We start from the raw sequence: 14803 nt of genomic DNA, 5'->3' as shown, positions 1-14803 counted from the left end.
TTTATAAGAGTGTGGTGGTTACGGGGGGGAGGGGGGAATGGGAGAGGGATAGGGGGTGGGGAGGGGCACAAAGAAAACAAGATAGAAGGTGACAGAGGACAATCTGACTTTGGGTGGTGGGTATGCAACATAATTGAACGACAAGATAACCTGGACTTGTTATCTTTGAATATATGTATCCTGATTTATTGATGTCACCCCATTAAAAAAATAAAATTATATAAAAAAAAAAAAAAAATTAAAGATATAAAGCAAGAGTGTAGCTATCATTCCTGAAAACTGCTTGATATACTTTATATTAATATAAAAATACCTGGTCAACTTCAAAATAAATATTATACTGTTCACTATTTCTAATACAGGATATTCTACTTTATTAATGTCTAAATATATTCAAAACAATTCCTATATAAATGTTCAATAAAAAAGTGTTACAAATCACAATAAAAAAAAAAAAAAAAAAAAGAAGTAGTACATATATTTAATGACATATTAATCAGCCAAAAAAAGAATAAAATCTTGCCGTTTCATAGATGGACTTTGAGGGTATTAGGCGATGTGAAATAAATCAGACAGAGAAAGACAAATATCTTATCATTTCACTTCAATGTGGATTTCAAAAAACACACAAACAAAAGAGAAACAGAATCATAAGGCACAGATAACAGACTGATAGTTGCCAGGGGTGGGGTGGGGGTGAAAAAGAGGAAGGGATTAAGATGCACAAATTGATAATTACAAAATAGTCATGGTGATATAAAGTATAGCATAGGGAATTAAGTCAACAGTATTGTAATAACTATGTATGGTGTCAGGTGGGTGCTAGATTTATTGGGGGGATCACTTTGTAAGTTATATAAATGTCTAATTACTATGTTGTACACCTGAAACTCACATACTACCGTATGTCAACTGCAATTGAAAAATAAAGATAAAAAATATTAATATCTTTGAGATAAACTTAATAAAAGATGCATTAAGACCTCTATACTAAAAATTAGACAGCACTGCTTATAGGAATTAGAGAAGCTAACTCAAATGAAAAGGTATAGCCTGACCAGGCAGTGGCATAGTGGATAGAGCACTGGCCTGGGATGCTGAGGACCCAGGTTGGAAATCCCAAGTTTGCTGGCTTGAGCACCAGCTCATCTGGCTTGAGCACAGGTTTACCAGTTCGAGTGTGGGGTTGCCGGTTTGTGTGGGATTATAGACATGACCCCATGGTTGTTGGCTTGAGCCCAAACATCGCTGGATTGAAGCCCAAAGTCCCTGGCTTAAGCCCAAGGTTGTTGGCTTAAGTACTGGGTCACTGGCTTACATGGAGCCCCCAGTCAAGGCACATATGAGAAAGCAATCAATGAACAACTACGGTGCTGAAACTATGAGTTGATGCTTCTCATCTCTCTCCTTTCCTGTCTGTCTGTCCCTGTCTGTGTCTCCCTCTCTCTCTCTCTTTCAATCTCTCTTGTTAAAAAATAACATACAAAAACAACAATAACAAAAAAACTCAGGATGTTAATAAGATGGCTACTATCAATAAACACCAGAAAATAATAGGTGTTGGAGAAACTGGAATCCTTATGCACTGCAGCCACTATGAAAAACAGTATGGTAGTTCCTTAATACTTGAAACAATTATTAGATGCTCTAGTAATTCTATTTCTGGTTATATATCCACCAAGCAAACAGAAAACAATGACTTAAATACATAGTTGTACAACCATGTTTGTAGCAGCATTATTCATGGAAGCCAAAAAGTGGTGGCATCCAAATGTGCACTGACAGCTGAGTGGAAAAGCAAAATGTGCATTATACATACAATGCATTATTCAGCCTTATACAGGAAGAAAATACATACTACAACATGGGTGAACCTTGAGGATATTATGTTAAGTTAAATAAGCCAGTCACAAAAAGGACAAATACCATATCATTCCACTTACATGCAGTACCGATAAACAGATTCACAAAGAAAGAAATTAGAATGGTGGTTGTCAGGGGCAAGGGGGAAAAAGTAATGCGAGTTATTGTTTAATGAGTATAGCGTTTCAGTTCTGTAAGATGAAAAGAGTTCTGGAGAAGGATGGTGAATCTAGTGGCACAACAATATAAATGTACTTACCACAATTAAAAAAACATATATATACATAAAAACATTCAAAGGTGTCATCTACCTGCGTCTACTGGCCTTTATCTATACCAGTGGTTCTCAACCTTTCTAATGCCATGACCCCGCAATACAGTTCCTGATGTTGCGGTGACCCCAAACCAAAAAATAATTTTTTTTTCTTTTTTTTTAAATTAATTTCCGAAGCTCGAAACAGGGAGGCAGTCACACAGACTCCCGCATGCGCCCGACCGGGATCCACCCGGCATGCCCACCAGGGGGCGATGTTCTGCCCCTCTGGGGCGTCGCTCTGTTGCATCCAGAGCCATTCTAGTGCCTGAGGCAGAGGCCACAGAGCCATCCCCAGCGCCCGGGCCATCTTTGCTCCAATGGAGCCTCGGCTGTGGGAGGGGAAGAGAGAGACAGAGAGGAAGGAGAGGGGGAAGGGTGGAGAAGCAAATGGGCTCCTCTCCTGTGTGCCCTGGCTGGGAATCGAACCCGGGACTCCCGCACGCCAGGCCGACGCTCTACCGCTGAGCCAACCGGCCAGGGCCCCCAAAAATAATTTTGATGGCTACTTCATAACTGTAATTTTGCTACAGTTATGATTCGGAATGTAAATACCTGATATGCATTATGTATTTTCCGATGGCTTTAGGTGACCCCTGTGTTTTGGTCATTCGACCCCTGCCTGCCGGGGTAGCGACCCACAGGTTGAGAACCGCTGATCTGTACAGACTCACCTAAATAGCTCTGATTTGAAAAAATACTCTCTGTGGTCCATAGTTCTTCTCCTTCTTCCAACTTGCGGATCATATCAGGCTTAGTCATGTGAAACCCTGATAATAAAAAATGAGACTTAATCTAATCTCCTTGGTCCTCAAAACTAGAATGAAGAGAAAGATATAGCTTCATGACAACAGACAAGGTACACATTAACATCTTAACCAAAGTTAATACCTTACACTAAGCAAGTAAAAACATAATCATACTTTCTCCTAACAAAAAGAGATTCATCACCTCTGTTTCCTGAAATTCAATGTTCTATTAAGTTTCAGAAACTCTTGAAAGAAGATGAATAACACTGAAAGATTCAAGGATTTTTTTTCTTACCCACAGAGATGAGGTGGCAATAGTTTTCCAACATGACATCCCTGTAGAGGGCCTTCTGATCAGTATCCAGTTGCTGCCACTCCTCCTGGCTGAAGTCCACAGTCACATCCTTGAATGACACTGATCCCTGTAAGGGCATACTCTAGTTCATCCTAGAGTGATTGGAACTAGTGAAAACTAGATGTTGGAGACCTGGTTGTGACCATGTTCAGTGGTCAGACTAGTTTTCCTATTTTGTTTTATGTTGCAGAACATTCTCTCTGAAAAATACATTCATCTGTATTTATTTATTATCTCATGCTAAAAATATATGAGAACATACTATTTGCCTTGAATATGACTGGTTGCCTGGTGGACCAAAATGAATAAAGCTCTGACCACAATAATGAGAAGTTGCAGGCTAAGTGAAGACATTGCATGTAAATACGTACACTCAATTGATATTACATATGCAATGACAGAAATATATGCAAGGGTAAGTGCTACAAAATGAAGAAAAATTTCATTTTGAATTCCAAGGTTTTATTGAGGACATAAAAATTTTGAATTCCCAATTAATTTGTTTTTGTAGGAATTCAGGGCATTGGCTTTTAAAATTCATGGAGAGAGAAAAACGTAAATTCAGGAAACAGCAAAAGACAGTTTGTTAAGAAAGAGTGTTTGAGCTCTAAGGAGAAAATAGGTACACGGGCGTAGGCAATGGGTATATTGTTTTGTTTTGTTTTTTCTTTTAACAGAGACAGAGAGAGAGTCAGAGGGATAGATAGGGACAGACAGACAGGAACGGAGAGAGATGAGAAGCATCAATCATCAGTTTTTCATTGCGACACCTTAGTTGTTCATTGATTGCTTTCTCATATGTGCCTTGACCACGGGCCTCCAGCAGACTGAGTAACCCCTTGCTCGAGCCAGCGACCTTAGGTCCAAGCTGGTGAGCTTTGCTCAAACCAGATGAGCCCGCACTCAAGCTGGCGACCTCAGGGTCTCGAACCTGGGTCTTCCGTATCCCAGTCCGATGCTCTATCCACTGTGCAACTGCCTGGTCAGGCGGCAGTGGGTATATTTATGAAAACAATACTGGACTTTTTCCTTTAGAGAAGTGGCCTAAAAAAAGTACTGAGCACAGGCCCAACAGATTAGTATTTATTTATTTTTCCCCTTCTTTTCCAAGTGAGAGGAGGGGAGATAGAGAGACTCTCAAATGCACCCTGACCAGGATACAACCGGCAACCCCTATCTGGGGCTGATGCTCTGCCCATCCGGGGCCATGCTTCCAACTGAGCTATACTTAGCACCTGAGGCTGAGGCTCCATGGAGCCATCCTCAGTGCTCAGGCAGATGCACTCAAACCAATCGAGCCATGGCTGCAGGAGGGGAAAAAGAGAGAGAGAAAGAGAGATAAAGAGAAGGTAGACGGGGAGAGATGGAGAAGCAGATGGTTGCTTCTCCTGTGTGCCCTGACCAGTAATCGAACCCGGACATCCACATGCCAAGCTGACGCTGTACCACTAAGCCAACCGGCTAGGGCCCAATTTTATTTATAAATCATCAGTAGGCATTAATAGCAATCCATATTATTAATGACTACTGCTCTTAAATGCTTTTAAATGTAAACTGTAGTATTTTCTTCCCTTCCGTATACTGTCTTATACACTGTAATGTATGTAATACAAACTCCATTTTGGGTCTGCCACTTTATGGAATATATAAAGAAAATGAAGAAACTTTAAGTCAATGCATATGTTATATGATAAATTTTGTACTTTAGAGGCAATACTCTAAAGCAGGGGTCTCCAAACTTTTTACACAGGGGGCCAGTTCACTGTCCCTCACTGTTGGAGGGCCAGACTATAAAAAAAACTATGAACAAATCCCTATGCACACTGCACATATCTTATTTTAAAGTAAAAAAGCAAAATGGGAACAAATACAATACTTAAAATAAAGAACAAGTAAATTTAAATCAACAAACTGACCAGTATTTCAATGGGAACTATGGGCCTGCTTTTGGCTAATGAGATGGTCAATGTTCGGTTCCATATTTGTCACCGCTAGCCGTAACAAGTGATATGATGTGCTTCCGGAGCCGTGACGCGTGTGTCCCGCATCACCAGAAGTAGTACTGTACATGAGCAACCGCTTTGTGGGCCACCACATACAGTACTCCAGTATGCCACATACAGTACTCATTGACCACCAATGAAAGAGGTGCCCCTTCTGGAAGTGCGGTGGGGGCCGGATAAATGGCCTCAGGGGGCCACATGCGGCCCATGGGCCGTAGTTTGGGGACCCCTGCTCTAAAGTATTAAAGACTAGAGAAAGTTCGAGGTGTGTTAGGTGAAAAAAACAATATAAGTAACTACTGTTAGAGATGTCTCTGAGATTAAGGTGTTATTAGTGGTCTAGAGAGGAGACTGGTTGCCATGATGAGTTGTAACAGAATTAGTCACAACTGGTTGCAGAGTGGAAAAATAGAGGAATAGCTCTTAGTTATTTGCATAAGACACTTGGTAGGTGTTGGAACTAGAAAATGGAAATGGGAAACAGAAAAGTGTAAGCTGGACCAAAGGAGGTAATGAGGTGAGCCTTGTGAATGTACTTGAAGTGACCATGGAACATACACTGTACTTCTCCATGTCTAAGACGTACCTTTTCCTAAAAAATTTGGGGTCTAAAAACTGGGTGCATCTTATTCAATGGTTGTAGATTTTTTTACTTCCATTTCCCACTTTTTCACACTTGTTTTTGTGCTCATAGTTGAAGACAGTGATTCATCATCAGACACAGATGAGGATAAGCTAACGGATGGGAGTTTTGACAGTGATAAGGAGTTGTATGAATTTTATGATGAATAAAACTTGAGTTCAATGACTTTGTGTAATACATTTTTTTCAAATTCTGGGCCCCTAATTAAGGTGCATCTTATACATGGGAGCATCTTATACATGGGGAAATATGGTAGGGGGTGACAGCTACTGGAGATGGTATATATGGTTCTGACACTCTGGATAGAGGTCTAGGACGGAGAAAGGTTTGAGAGTCACTAGAAACAGATCAGTATAGAGCACTGGTTTTCAAATGCCAGTCCAAAAACTGCTCCACCAGAAATTTCAAGCCAATCTGTGAAAAATTTAACCACCCTGATGTGGTATGAAGATTAAAGACCCAATGATCTTAGTTGAATTTCATTTATGCTCAGGGTGATATCTGCCTTGGCAGTCCCTAAAATAATTCTCCTATTTTTACCAGTCCCCAAGGGTAAAAAAGTTGAAAAGCACTTCTTTAGAGTGAATCTGACTATGAATAGAGAAAAAGAGATGGTGAAGAGAAACGAACCAATCAGCATCTCGAAAAACCAGTATTTTGAAGATTGGTTGATGAGGATAAATTTTTTGAAAGAAAAATATGAAACAGACAGTGTACCACCTTTGATTCAAGAGTAGAATATTTCAAGAGTGGACTAGCATATGCACTTTCATCTCTTGCACTCACATATATAAAATTAGAAGAAACTAAACCAATATAGTACTGGAATATTGGAAAGGTTTTCACTGACAGGCCACAGTTTGTAGAAATTGCTGGCAGACATAGATAAAATAGGAACATTGGCAAGGAGAATGCAAAATCTCAGTTTTCTGATGAGCGTGCAAGTAAATCTCTATCTTAAAAACCTAACATGCCTGACCTGTGGTGGCTCAGTAGATAAAGCGTCAACCTGGAAATGCTGAGGTCGCCGGTTCAAAACCCTGGGCTTAAACAAAACAAAACAAAACAAAAAACCCTGGGCATGCCTGGTCAAGGCACATATGGGAGTTGATGCTTCCAGCTCCTGCCCCCCCTTTTCTCTCTGTCTCTCCTCTCTTTCTCTCTCTCTCTCTCCCTCTCCTCTCTAAAATGAATAAAAAAAATAAAAATAAAAATAAAAAAACCTAACAGAACAAGGCATCTTGCCACAAACTAATAATGCGATACATCACTGCAAAACCTACGTCAGCGGGGTTATCAAGGTTTTTCCATGTCTGCACATTTGCTCCTTACAACTTAAATCTCAAATCAGTGTCTAGACTAGATTCAATTAAGTAATATATATATATATTCTCATTTAAAACAAGATAATACATTTGTTTCAGCAGTACTTTTGTGAAAAGCCAGAAAGGAAATGAAGATATGTCCAATCTATATGTGAACATTGGCTACAACTAGAAGCTGCACTTAGGGAAAGCTTAAATCTATCTGGTTGGAAAAGTAACTGGGAACAGAGCTGCAACTATAGGGAGACAGGCGAGGAACCGAGGGTACAAAACTTAGAGATGCACAGCTCTGAGAGTACTCCTTCCAATTTAGCACTTAGGCCACTTGCTTGCCTCGCCCAGTGTGGGTCCTACTGGACAAGAGTTTCATGGAAGCAAATCCCAATATGCAGGAAATTTAAGGATAGGAAAGTAAATGTTTATATGATCTGGGTATTTCAGAAACATGATCTCACTCACCTGAGGCATAGCTGCAAGATTTGCAAGAGAGGAACCTTCTCTTCTGAGCTCTTCTTTTGTAAAGGGAAGAGTCCTTAGAAGGCAGAGATGGGAAGATATAAGGAACCACGTAAAACCGTATTTGACTTATATCTCCAAGAATAATTTAGTTAAATCTACATCAATTTTCAGTTTCAGCAGTTGTCTACTCTAGGTATCCCTCACAAACCCGAGACACATAGTAGTGGGAAAACTGGACAAATCCTACTTCCACATCAACACCAGAAACCTCAGCTCTCTGGAATAGAATAAATTCTGGGGAATCTGTTGTGGATTGGAGAGAGGGAACATTGTGCTTTTTCCTCTACAGATCTACCTTCATCTCCCACAGAGGATGGGTTTATTATATATTTCTAAATTATTCTCCATGGACTTTCTACCAATTTACACTGTCACCATCAATCAATACATGATGGAAACAGCTACTGACAATAATTTTTAAATCTCTGCTATTGATATAATTCTAATTTACACATTCCTTATTCTGAGTAAGAATAAGCTTCTTTTAATAAGTTTAAAGAAGGTTTTATTTCTTTTCCGTGATGGCATCTTCTTATAGTATCTCTTTTTATCATGGGTTTTTATTCCTAATTGGTTTATATTACCCTTTTAAAGTTTAGTAAATTAGCACTTTTACCTATTTAAAGTTGCAAATAATTTTTTAGTTATTCACACGACCATTAAAATGTTTTTGCTTTGTGAAGACTTTCCAGGGTTTTGTTTAGCAATACTACATAACATATAATCATACTTTCTCAACTGATGTGAAATGCCAACTCGATCATTTATCACACATCCCTATATTCTTGAGAATATCTAGACTTTCTCTATTTCATTTCTTTATTGATTCATGTTTTACACTACTTAATAAGCACAGTTAATTATTAAAAATTAACTACTGATTAATTTACTAGTAGCTGACTTAAATATTAACTAGTAAACAAAACTTTTTAGTAGTATAGGTACTGAAATAGAAATTTATCTTTCCACTCTGTAGGCTTCTAGGCAGAAAGCATACTATTTTGCTAATTAGAGCCTGAAGTATTGACTGATACAGTGAATATTTTAATTTGTAAAATAACCATTTTAATTACTAAAATGAGATTGGCCTAGTGGTTAAAAGTGTACCAAATACTCTTTATTATCTTCGAAAGCCTGAAGGAGCTATTAACTTTGCCATCAATTTCATCCAGAAGCAGAAAACTTCGCATATATCAGTTTTGAAAGCACTAATTATGGGTAAAAATTGTTTTTTTGCTGCATCCACATTGGTTTTGGTTCTTATGGTGTTTCCCTGCAATGAATCTTAGCATCTGGAAATTATAAAATTGTTAAACCTTCCTTCCCAATACTTATACCTCTATTTTATTTGCTAAATTGCTATTGAGTTACAATTTTGGAGGCAGACTTAATGAACACTATTCAGATAATCAAATCTTACATACCCAACTACTATAGACAGTGGTCATTCAGAGTTTCTCCATCACAAAAAATAATAGTGGGTTACAAACACATGCATAGTTTATATTCAATGAAACTTACTTCAGAAAACTAGCAACTGATAGCCCCCACATAGCATTCACATCTCAGACAGCACATTAGTGACATAATTCCAAGCAAAGTCACAAAATCAAATTACAAATCACTTTCCTTTCTCCATCATCACCTAGTCTCAAACATAACTCACACCGAATCTAAAAATAAACAAAGGCAGAAGAAACCACACAGAACACTACTCCGTCCACTTTTCACACTCAGTCCTCCCTAACCTCTCGCAGAGTAGCAGGCACCCAAAATGCAGCTTTCTGGAACAGAAGGCCGCCTTATTCTGTACACAGACACACAGCGCCCTCCATGTGAGTCCCGGTTCACTGAGATGGCGCTTCCTCAGAGTCAAAACAGACAAAATTCCGCCCTCGGGAAGCTCACTCCAGGTCACACTCGATTGTCACCCTCAGGGTCACGCCCACGAACCACACCCGAGGCCCCCACTCGCACAGATTTGAGTGTAGTTACCGCCGACCCAGTTCTGGTTCCCTTCTTAGAATGAACAGACGGAGTTGGGACTTCTGGTTTCCTCCTTGGCCTCCCCTCTGGGTCCTGCTTCCCTCGTCTGACCTCCGGACCCTGAGCTTCCAGGTCTCGCTTCCTCTAGACTAGAGCCCCCGAGTCCCACGAGCCGAGAGCCTGTCGTCTGCGCCTGCGCACTCCCGCGTTGGCTGGCACTCCCAGGAGGCCTTGGGGCAGCCGATTAGGATCGATGAGGATCCCAGCTGTGGCAGCTCAGGTCTGACTGTGGCAACGTCCGCATTCTTCCGACTTGAACTTCGACCTCTGGTTCATTTTACACTAGCCTTGCTGTCACGTAACCTGTGTGGTGAGTTAGGTGACGCGGGGTCGGGGTTGAGGAAGAGCGCAGGAGACCTAGAATCTTCCAGGTGCGAGTACAGCAAGTGAAGGCGGGAACCTCACTCAGGCCTGTGTGAGTCACCTGCTGAGGAAAGTGATAGTGGGTGTGTGTGCGCGATTATGTGACTGCGTCAGCATGGGACGGGATTATGAGAGTGGTGTGTGTGTATGAATGAGAGAGATACAGAGAGAGAGTGAGAGAGAGAGAGAGAGAAAGTAAGTGCTGGTCCCAGGTTTTCTGTGTAGTGGGGTGGCCTTGATTGGCCCGGGTTAGGCTCCTGGGACTGTGTATGTGGGGGTGGAGTCTTGTGAAAGAGAAATTGAATATGAGACCTAGAATAATGGTTCCAACTGAAAAAGCACAGCCCTGTGTTTATTATAGCAATTTTAGAGCTAGGATTTCCTCCAAGTCTGGGAAAATATGATAGGGAGGCACCAAAAGCAGGATTCCTTCTTCTTAAGGTTCCCTTTCCAAGTTCTGTGGGGGCAGGCTGCACGTTGCAGATCCACAGCATCTTCATAGCTCTGTTAACAGGGAAACAGTTGAGCCCTGGCTGGATGGCTCTGTTGGTTAGAGCATCGTCCCAAAGTGCAGAGGTTGCCAGTTCGATCTTCTGGTCAGGGCACATACAGGAAGAACAGATCTATGTTTCCCTGCCTCTCTCCCTCTCCATCTCTCCCTCCCTCACACCCTCACTAAAATCAATAAAATAAATAAATAAATGAAAAAGGAAAAGATAATAGCAGGGAAACAGTTAAGAACATGGAAATTCATTCCAGTCTCAAACTTCAGTGCACCTGACTTTTCTTTATGACACAGGGAAGGGTCAACAGTATTCCATTCTTTCTCACACTTCCATCTTCGTGTGTTTAATATAGATAATGAGGACTAGCTAGTGCTACCTAAAAATAAAAAGCTTGTTAAAGTGAAAGGCAAGAAATATTTATTTTAGACCAATAAGAATAGTTAGTTGAGAATTAGTAATTAAGGCAGAATCCCAAATAATGTTTCTATTAGTAACAGAGGCAATGCATATTTATGAGAAAGGGAGGGGAAACAATTAGATCTTTCCTATTAGTGCAGATAACATAATGACACTAATTCTAAATCATGTGTTTAATTTTCAGTTCAGTAGTCATAATAATAACTGCTTTATTGTTATCTTTGCAGATATCAGGTCTACCGGAAAGTTCTGTCCGTTTCTATCACAACAAGTTTCGACACGTAAGCACGTTTATTTGGCGCATGTGTGCCTCTCTATTTTTATCACTTAATGTATACATACTGATGTAGCAAATTAACTAAAACAAAGTTGATTCATGTTAGTCTTTTGTGTGAAGCGATAGTGTACCCATGGCTACTGATAAAGTTCATTTACGCCACTGTATTTTATATGAATTTCAACAAGGAAGAAATGCTACAGAAGCATGTAGAAATTTATTGAAAGTGTTTGGTGAAGGTACAGTTTCTGATAGGACATGCAGAAGATGGTTCGAAAAATTCAAAACAGGTGATTTCGACCTTTCTGATAAGCCACGTTCTGGGCGACCATCTTTGATCGATGACAATGTTGTTACGACCATGTTGGAGCAAGATCCTTTTCTGACAACATCGGAAATCGCAAAAAGGCTTAATTCAGCTCAGCAAACCATTTCGGACCATATTCGGAAGATAAGATTGGGTGGAAATATTCAAGATGGGTGCCACATGAATTAAGTCAGAAGAATTTGGATGATCGAGTCATCATATGCACATCTCTGCTTGCTTAGAACAAAATCGAGCCCTTCTTGAACCGGATGATAACTGGGGATGGAAATTGGATTACCTACAAAAACATCATAAGGAAAAGGACATATTGTGAACCCAGAAAACCTAGCCCTTCCACCTCTAAACCAAATTTGACTCTGAATAAGAGAATGTTGTGTATATGGTGGGACATTTGAGGACCAATACATTATGAGCTTTTAAAACCGAACAAAAAGCTCAATTTGGAGAAGTATTGTCAGCAACTGGTAATTTAAAGACAGCAGTCCAAGAAAAGAGGCTGGCGATGTTCAATAGGAAGAACATCATACTGCATCATTATAATGCCAGGCCACATGCTGTTTTGGGGACTCATCAAAAAATTGCAGAACTAGGCTGGGAAATTCTGTTGCATCCACCATATTCCCTGGACTTAGCACCCTCTGACTATCACTTGTTTTTGTCCTTACAAAATTTTTTGAAGGGCAAAAAATTCAAAAATGAAGCCTGACCTGTGGTGGCACAGTGGATAGAGCGTTGACCTGGAAATGCTGAGGTCGCCGGTTTGAAACCCTAGGCTTGCCTGGTCAAGGCACATATGGGAGTTGATGCTTCCAGCTCCTCCCCACTGTCTCTGTCTCTGTCTCTGTCTCTCTCTCTCTCTCTCCTCTCTAAAATGAATAAATAAAATTAAAAAAAAATTTATTAAAAAAAAATTTAAAAAAAAATGAAGAAGATATCAAACAAGCACTGGTTCAATTTTTCACATCAAAAGATAAAACATTTTTCAAAAATGGGATATACAAATTGCCCTCATGCTGGCAAGAAATCACTAATAATAGTGGCAATTATATTATTTAATAAAGTTTATTGACGGTAAGAAAAATTTTGCCCTGTTTTATTATTCCAAGGTTTGAGGCATAAGGCTCACAAGGAAGTTTCTCTTGCATGGCAGCTCTATCTCCATTTTAAACTGGCTTTTTATTAATATTATTTGCACTAGTAATGAAGAATGTGTTCTTATTTTTAGCCTGTCTGGCCTCTAAGAAAGGCTTATATGTCATGATTTCCTTTTCCTGAAAAGTTTTATAGTATTACAAAAAATGAGCCATGAGAGGAGAAAAGCATTGCAATTGCTCAACTCAAAGACAAGCCAGAGGTCATTTTCAGTTTTTTCTTTGTTTAACAAAATGCCTTTTTTTCTCAGGATATAGAATAAGTTCATCTGAAATGCCCTGCCATATAGTGCCGTACCCATTTATCTGGTCTCTAGGCCTTCTGTTCCTAGTTAATGATGGTACCATGAGGGTGGATCCCCTTCTTTCCCAGTGCCTCATCAATAGTTCTACAGTTACTTCCTACAGTTACCTTTATATAATCCCTTGACAACACCTTCCCTTTGTGCTGTTTTGGTCTAAGCATTCTCATTATACAGAAATAATCATTTTTTATCTGAAATGTTTAGGGAAAGACCAATGCTTAGGTAGAATTACATATTAGATACCTTAGATATTTTTAGAGATATGATTGGGAAGATGGCAAGGCAGGGGATGGCTCGAATGATTTCAATAAATAAGTCTGCTTTGGAGGCCTTTAGGAATAAGAGTATTATTGGAGTGCATGCAGAGAGATCTCTGTCAGGAATTACAGGAATGTATTTCCCAGGCTATATATTTTAGGAGATTTATGTTGTACCAGTCAGTTCTTGTATTGATTGAAGATCTGGAAGCATTTGTTTTTAAAATTATTTTTTAATTACAATTGACATTCAATATTATATTAGTTTCAGGTATACAACATAGTGACAGATATTTATATAAAGTACAAAGTGATCACCTCAATACGTGTAATAACCACCCGACATAATTAATACAAAATTATTGACTATATCCCCTATGCTGTACTTTCATCCCCAAGATTATTTTGTAATTGCCAATTTCTATTTCTTGATCCCTTCACTATTTTCACCCATCCCTGTAACCCACCTTGCATCTGTCAACCATCAGTTTGTTCTCTTGTATCTGACTTTCTGGTATTTTTTATTTATTTTGGTTTTTAGTTTCTGCATATAATTGAAATCATGTGGTATTTCTCAGTGTCTGACTTATTTCACTAAGCATAACACCCTCTAGGTCCATCCATGTTGTCACAAATGGTGATATTCCATTGTATGTATGTATCACATCTTTGTCTATTCATCTGTTGGTGGACACTTAGAATGCTTTTATATCTTGGCCATTGTAAATAATGCTACAACGAATACAGGACATACATATTTTTTGAATTAGTGTTTTGAATTTCTTCTGATAAATATCCAAAAGTGGAATTACTGGGTCATATGGAAGTTCTATTTTTAATTTTCTGAAGAGTATCCATAACACTTCCAATTTTTTCACATGCTAACAGTGCATGAGGCTTCCCTTTTCTCCACATCCTCACCCACATTAGTTGTTTGTTAATACATTCATGATAGCCATTCTGACAGGTGTGGAATGGTATCTCATTGTGGTTTTTGTATTTTTTCTGATGATTAGTGACATTGAACATCTTTTCATATGTCTATTGGCCACCTATATGTCTTCTCTGGAGAAATGTCTAAAGGTTCTATGAAAGGTCTTCTGCCCATTCTTAATCTGATTGTGTGTGTGTTAAGTTTTGAGTGTTCTTTATATTCTTTGGATATTAACCTCTTATCAAATGTATCATTGGCAACATCTTGCCTTCACTAGGTTGTGTTTTAATTTTGCTGATAGTTTCTTCTACTGTGAAAAAACTTTTGAGCTTGATGTAATCCCATTTCTTTCCTTCCTGTTTTTTCCCCCCTCTTGCCCAGGGAGACATATCCCAAAACATATATTACTAAGAGCAATGTCAAAGAGCTTACTGCCTGTGTTTTATTCT

The 14803-nt window shown here is 39.2% G+C and overlaps 1 protein-coding gene across 6 annotated transcripts in view; it reads right to left on the bottom strand.

Annotated features, from left to right (window-relative positions):
• The window catches only part of ZNF382 (zinc finger protein 382), a 28807-nt gene extending 18806 nt beyond the window's left edge, over positions 1–10001 (bottom strand). Inside the window, exons 1-4 of one of the 6 annotated variants that reach the window (XM_066348296.1) lie at positions 9868–10001; positions 7711–7783; positions 3221–3372; positions 2851–2946 (exon numbers count right to left, since the gene is read on the bottom strand). In XM_066348296.1, coding sequence (XP_066204393.1) covers positions 2851–2946; positions 3221–3359 — 235 coding nt within the window. In that variant the 5' untranslated portion in view covers positions 3360–3372; positions 7711–7783; positions 9868–10001. Of the gene's footprint in view, positions 1–2850; positions 2994–3220; positions 3373–7710; positions 7784–9765 lie in introns of those variants that run through there. The other 5 variants (XM_066348298.1, XM_066348297.1, XM_066348295.1 and 2 more) reach the window with 5 other exon arrangements.
• Positions 10002–14803: the final 4802 nt, after the last annotated feature.

Source organism: Saccopteryx leptura, chromosome 9 (genome assembly GCF_036850995.1).
Source record: "Saccopteryx leptura isolate mSacLep1 chromosome 9, mSacLep1_pri_phased_curated, whole genome shotgun sequence".
NCBI classification, from domain to species: domain Eukaryota; kingdom Metazoa; phylum Chordata; class Mammalia; order Chiroptera; family Emballonuridae; genus Saccopteryx; species Saccopteryx leptura.
Note: the sequence above shows the minus strand (reverse complement) of the source record. Positions and strands in the feature narration are given on the sequence as shown.